The 6,574-nt window shown below is 36.9% G+C and overlaps 1 protein-coding gene across 2 annotated transcripts in view; it reads right to left on the bottom strand.

Annotated features, from left to right (window-relative positions):
- Positions 1-6,574, bottom strand: part of CUNH8orf88 (chromosome unknown C8orf88 homolog) — a 27,366-nt gene that overhangs the window by 20,295 nt on the left and 497 nt on the right. For both annotated transcript variants that reach the window (XM_031366561.1, XM_031366560.1), the window contains exon 2: positions 254-352. In XM_031366561.1, the coding sequence (XP_031222421.1) occupies positions 254-332 (79 nt within the window). In that variant the 5' untranslated portion in view covers positions 333-352. The remainder of the gene's footprint in view (positions 1-253; positions 353-6,574) is intronic.

Consider the following 6,574-nt stretch of genomic DNA (forward strand, 5'->3'; position numbering starts at 1 on the left):
AAAACAGAAAAAAAAAGGCCAGCTCCTTGCAGTAATGACTTACTCTCCTTTCCTGGCTGGCTGGTCTGGTAAGACTTCAGACGGGTAGATACTAACAACCTCTTCAGCTTTACATGGCTTTGGTAAACTCTTCCAACAGAAGAGATCATTAATTTTTATTACCTTTTAAAATCCACCTCAAATAATTACTTTATAAATGACTAATTAGCTGTTAATAAATTAATACTTAAGAATTAAATACTCCAGTACTCACCTGGAGGAGAAGAGAGATGACGAACAGGTCTTGCAGGTTGAAGCGGTTTGCCAATCAATTTTTTTGTTTCCATTGTCATAAAGACCTTGAGGTTCCATACTTTAATAGGGAAAAACATATTTTTATCTTTTAGACAAAATAATTAAGAGTGTTTATACAGCCACAATACTCATTTGAAAGTATTTAAATGGAAACAGACATGAAACCCATTTAAAATATTCAACAACCAGACTTCTTTTTTTATTAGATATTTTCTTTATTTACATGTCATATGTATCTCCTTTCCCAGTTTCCTCTCTGAAAAAAAAGAGAAAACAACCTGTTCCCTCCCCTCCCCCTCACCAACCCACCCTTCTCCTGCTTCCTGGCCCTGGCATTCCCCTACACTGGGGCATAGAACCTTCACAGGCCAAGGGCCTCTCCTGCCCTTGATGACTAACTAGGCCATCCTCTGCTATACACATGCTGTTGGAGCCATTAGTTCCACCATGTGTACTCTTTGGTTGGTGATTTAGTCCCTGGGAGCTCTGAGGGTACTAGTTAGTTCATATTGTTGTTCATCCTAAGGGGCTGAAAGCCCTTCACTCCTCGGGTCTTTTCTCTAGCTCCTTCATTGGGGACCCTGTGCTCAGTCTAATGGATGGCTATGAGACTCTACTTCTGTATTAGTCGGGTACTGTCAGAGCTTCTCAGGAGACAGCTATATCAGGCTCCTGTCATCCAGCACTTGCTGGCATCCACAATAGTGTCTGGATTTGATGATTGAATATGGGAAGGATTCCCAGGTGGAGCAGTCTCTGGATTGTCCTTCCACCAACCAGACTTCTATATTGGTTTCACTACAGTTATACAATCCAGCTTTAAGATATTTTCTCCTTTGATTTATGTAACTCAATCCTCTAGTATTGTTTCCTGCCTGGTTGCTGCCTCTTCTAACCACTTTATTTTATCCTTCTTCCGTTCTTCAATAATAAACTTAAGGATGATTAAATTTAGATTTATTCTTCTTACCTAAACTCTTCGATGTTCAAGTCTATAGCTCTCACAGGCACATGATGATGTAATGTATATACCTTAGCCTTCATGTCCTAAACTCTAGACCTACTTCTCTCATTGCCCCCTGCTATTGCAATTTCTACAGTATTATTGGGACATCAATTAAACATCTCCAAAATGAAATTAAGTGTTGTGGTATCAAAACTCTTCTTCCTGGATTCCTTAACTTCATTACCAACTCCCTTACACACCTCTTTACTAAACACACCTTCAGTGTGATGGCCTAAGTCACTCTGACTCCTACCCATTTTTCTGTCAAAAGATATCCCACACATTTTCAGCAATTCTTCCACTACTCTCTGACCATCTTTTAAACAGATGTAAATGCTCCCCACATGTGACCTTGGGACACCAAGGATAGGTCCACATTATGACATTTAGAGGACACTATCGGGTACTATAACTGTTTTTTTTCTATTCTAGACAAAAGAGAAAAACAGGTTTTTCTTAATGAAGAAATATTTATTTACCTGATATCCCCTACAAAATACAAAACATGGATAAAACAACCCATTCCTTGAGCAAGTAAATAAATAGTGCCATCTTTTGAAATGTGGACACTTTATATATACTTAAGCTTTTAAAACATGAATGCATGACTAGTGGTTCAGGCCTGAAGGTTTGTAATCACTACTTCTTTGATGATGAGGCAGGAGGATTGCAAGGCCAGCCTAAGCAACTTAGCAAAATCCTGTCTGAAAAATAAAACATTTAAAAATACCTTGGAATATATCTCTTGCCTCCCATATGCAAGGATCTAGGTTCATTCCCTAGCACCTACCAAAACAAGACAAAAATGCTGCCCACAGGTTCAAAGTCTTCTGCACTAAGAAGAATAGAAAGTGTTCATATCCGTGGCATGCATAATAAAGCACTTACATACATATTATTATTACAAACAACTCTGTAACTTAGGAATCACTCATAGAACTCAGGCATAGTGGTTTGCCCTGTATCCACCACTCAGAAAGCTAAGGCAGAAAGATTGCAAGTTAGAAGCCACACTGGGCCACCTAGTTAAATTCAAAGCCATCATGCGGTACCTGGCCCATGACTCAAAATAAATCATTTGTACATAAGCATGCCTGGATTCATACCATACCTCTAACACCTAGCTACAGACAGTAATGACCATCTTTACTTTTCAGGTTGGATGTAAAACAACTATAACTTACATAAATCACTTAGAATACAGCTATTACATAATACAGTAAAGGTAATTTGTCATTCTTGTTTTAAAGTTAAGGTATAGAGAAACAATGTAACGACCCAAAGTCAACAAACTGAGAAATGAGAGCTAGGCTTTACCCATGCTCGAGTCAATACTCTAGGGCAGTGGTTCTCATGGGTTGCACCCCTTGTGGTGGCACAATGACCCTTTCTCAGGGGTCACAAATCAGATATTTATAATTCTTAACAGTAGCAAAATTACAGTTATAAAGCAACAATGAAATAGTTTATGATTGGACATCATCACAACTCAAAGGAACTGTATTAAAGCATTTCAGCATGAGGGACGTTTAGAACCACTGCTATAGAGTCTGTTGCCTCAACCTTCTAACCATCCCAGAATTTCTTGATAAGAAGGCTTTTCCTGTTTCCCAAAACAGTTTCGTTACCTCTTCCAATCCAGTACTTACACATTGCAAGTACCTACTAACCAAAATTTAGATTTATTCCTTGAGAATTTCATACACATGTTCAATGATATAACCCTCTATTGCTCTCTAAGAGCTCCTCCACTCCCAGTGCCCCACCAACTATTAAATTCTAGTTTTCTTTCAGGAATGCATCTAAAGTGAGCATTCCTTGATCATGGATATTCGGTAGGTTGTTGAATGACCGTTATTCTGTTTTACCATGGACAGAAATTCAACTATGTCTCTAGACTCTTTCTCTCCCTGCTCCTCTTAGCCCACGTGCTTACTCATCTTTCAGGACCAAAGTCAAAGTGCTGCTATTCCTTTACAGAGTGTCTTTGACTCTTAACACACAGCTTAAAGCAGTGTTTTAAAAGCTGTCTATGTTCTAGTAAGTAGTCAAAAGTAAAATAATTCCACTTTCCTTACCTTTCTTTTCCATTGGTTCCCACTGTATTTCCTCTATTCCTTTTGCTAAAATATAGCATGTAAATAAATTACATGCTTATTTGAATATACCATTAACTGGCTGAGACCACAGAAACTAGACCTCAATTGTCTTTTCATCCTGTTATCTACAATATAGTTTTACTATGTAAGCCAAGTAAGTCTAAGACTTTCTCATTATAACTAAATCTTTATGGTACACAGCTTCTTAAATTCTAGTATGCATCAAAATAAGACAAAAGTAGGACCTTGGTTAGCTTTATACTGGTCATCTAAAAATAATTATGACCTTAAGCAAATTGTAAGCCCTATTTACATTTCCTGAAGTATAAGGTGTCATTAGTAACTACTGTTTTGTTCCAAGATGCATTCTTTTATTTAAAAGTCTCTGGCGATCCATAATTCTAACATTACAATAATAAATACAATCCCTCTAAGTCAGTCATGCTAACTTCAGAGTTAATTTTTCCTGAAATGTGGGGATAAGCCAACTAGCACACCTGTCAGTATGTATCTTTCTTACGTCTCTGCTAACTAGTACTGTAACTGTTTTAATGTAACAATTAGCCTTCTAAATCAGTGGTTCTCAACCTTCCTAATGTTGTGATCTTTTAATACATGTTATAGTGATTCTCAACTATTAAATTATTTATTTTGCTACTTCATAACTTTAATTTTGCTACTGTTTTCAATCATAATTTTGGAGATCAGGGTTTTTGGAGATATGTTTGCCAAAGATGTTGCAACTCACTTTGAGAACTGCTATATATCTAAACAAATCAACACTGCATTTATTCATAAATACAACACTGATTTAACAGGAAGCAAAAAACAACTACATATTGACTATTTTCTATGTGGAATATTGAAAATAATGGTCAGAAACCCTCTGCTGTGAATGATTAACGATACATGTTTCTTCGGATGAGGATTCTAATAACATCACACAGTAACTTTCCACCCTGTTTCCCATATGAACTAGTGAATCGGAGTACAAAAAGAATAAAGCCCTTGGCACACAGTTCCTTGTTTTCCATTGCTCAGCTGAAACTAAACTGTGGACTGTGAGGTCTCTTGCAGCTGCTGAGCAAGGCAAAGCCGCACTATTCAAACTGGGGAATTTAAGAGCTGGGGAGTTACACATTTTGCAAAACAATAAACATAAAAGAAAGCCCCCCCCCCCCCCGTCAGTGACACCTACCTTTCAGTGGCAGTCAGAAAGAGAACACCTAGGTCTCCCCGTATAATTCACTCATAGCAGTCAAGAGATTAGAAAATACAGTCCACACATACTCTTTAGTATCTTTTCTTTGAAAAGTAAACTCTGCTTGCGCAGAAACACTGACATTACAGGGAATGAGTTAGAAATCACAATGCATAGAGCACTTACCATTTCAATAATTAAAGGGTTAAGTATTTACAAGATAATCACCACATCAAATTGAGTGACAGGACGTTGATCAAGAGAAGACTCCATTTAGTTAAACATAATAGAGGCTTAGCTGAACTACTAAGCCTATGTATAAAATAATTTCAGATTTTAATGTCTGTTTCATCTGAGAGCTTTAAAGTTTTCTTGATGCTGCCAGTGCTACCATCAGGGATTCATCTCATCAACTTGTATAAAGGACAGTAGTTGCATAAGAAACAGAATCTCAGTGAGATTCTCAATCTGACTCTAAACGAGGCAGACCCAGGAGAAAGTAGCCTTTTAAGATGCAAATACAGTTTGTGACCCAGATTTTTTTTTAAGGTTATTTGGCATAATATCTCAAAATATCCGTTCAAAATATATTCAAATGCTTGCTACAGTTTCTTTCAAGTTTCAATAATGTATTATCTTGAAGGATAAGGGGCTTATGAGTGCAATCAGCAGGCTATTACTAGGGATATTCGTCAGGAACCTTGTAGCTGCTGTTGCACGTGTGACAAGATTAACTACCAAAGGTCCCTTTTCTGTTTTGCAGAAGTTGTTCTCATTTGAAATTACAAACTAACTAGAATTTTCTAAAAATACTAGAATAAGCACATAAACTCATCAGTTTGTATGCAGTCAGTATTGAGTATAGATGCTTTACATTAAAACACAATTTTTAGCTGTTACTACATCCTATATGCCTTACAAACGTTACTTCATTTAACACTGAGCTATACATTAACTGTTCAGTCATTAGTCCCACCTTACAGGTGAGAACCGTGAGATCCAGAAACCCGGCTAGTTACCCAAGTGAGAATTTGACTACAAAATTCACCAGTCTCTGAAGGTGTTTGTTCAGACATTTGACTCCACTGTTACATGCAGTGTATTTGTGTATTGAGGAGAAATTAACTAGGAGACATTTACATGTTAAAGCCTCAGTGGAAAAGTGTGTATGCTGACATTTTCCACTTTCAAAACTTATATTTTTTTTGTTAGAATATTAGATTATGACATGTTTTCTTCGTACTAACCATAATGTGGAGTTTAAGAGACCTAGAGGTGGGTGTGTGGCTCAGCTAGCATATTACCTGCCTATCACCTCCAGCACTGCGTAAAACCTGGTATGATGGCTCACACCTATAACCACAGCACTAGGCTTCAGGAATTCGAACTCATCCTCAGCTTTAGAGTGAATGAGAGGCCAGCCAGGGTAAGTACGAACATAAGATGAATACAAAAATTAACATTTGCCTTTTAAATTCTTGGCTTCTTGGGGTTAAGGATGCAACTCAGTGGTAAAGCGCTTCCCTAGCATGTGTGAAGTCTTGGATTCTACTCCCAGCGCTACCAAAAATAAATATACAAAGTTCTAGTACATTTTTTAAAGATCTCCCTTATTTACCTTCTGTGTATTTTCCATATGAAAACTCGTTAAGATTTCAATTTCCAACTTCGAAATTCTACACTTCAAAGTATTCCTTAAAACCGAGCACGACTCATTAAGAAAAAACCAAAAGCCCTGTCCTAATACAATAGACAAAAGGTAACAAACTATAGAGGAACGGGCTAGAGAATCCACTATTAGGTAGTGAAAATGCATATATATGGAATATATATATTTATATATATATATATATATTCCATAATCTAACTGACCTATTAGGTTTTAAAAAAAAAACTATCCAACAGCTAGTTTTCCTCACAGTTTTCATACCTTCTCAAAAGAAAAAACAACAAAAACACACACACAAAAAAAAA

The sequence above is a fragment of the Mastomys coucha genome, unplaced genomic scaffold (assembly GCF_008632895.1).
Source record: "Mastomys coucha isolate ucsf_1 unplaced genomic scaffold, UCSF_Mcou_1 pScaffold14, whole genome shotgun sequence".
Classification (NCBI taxonomy): Eukaryota; Metazoa; Chordata; class Mammalia; order Rodentia; family Muridae; genus Mastomys; species Mastomys coucha.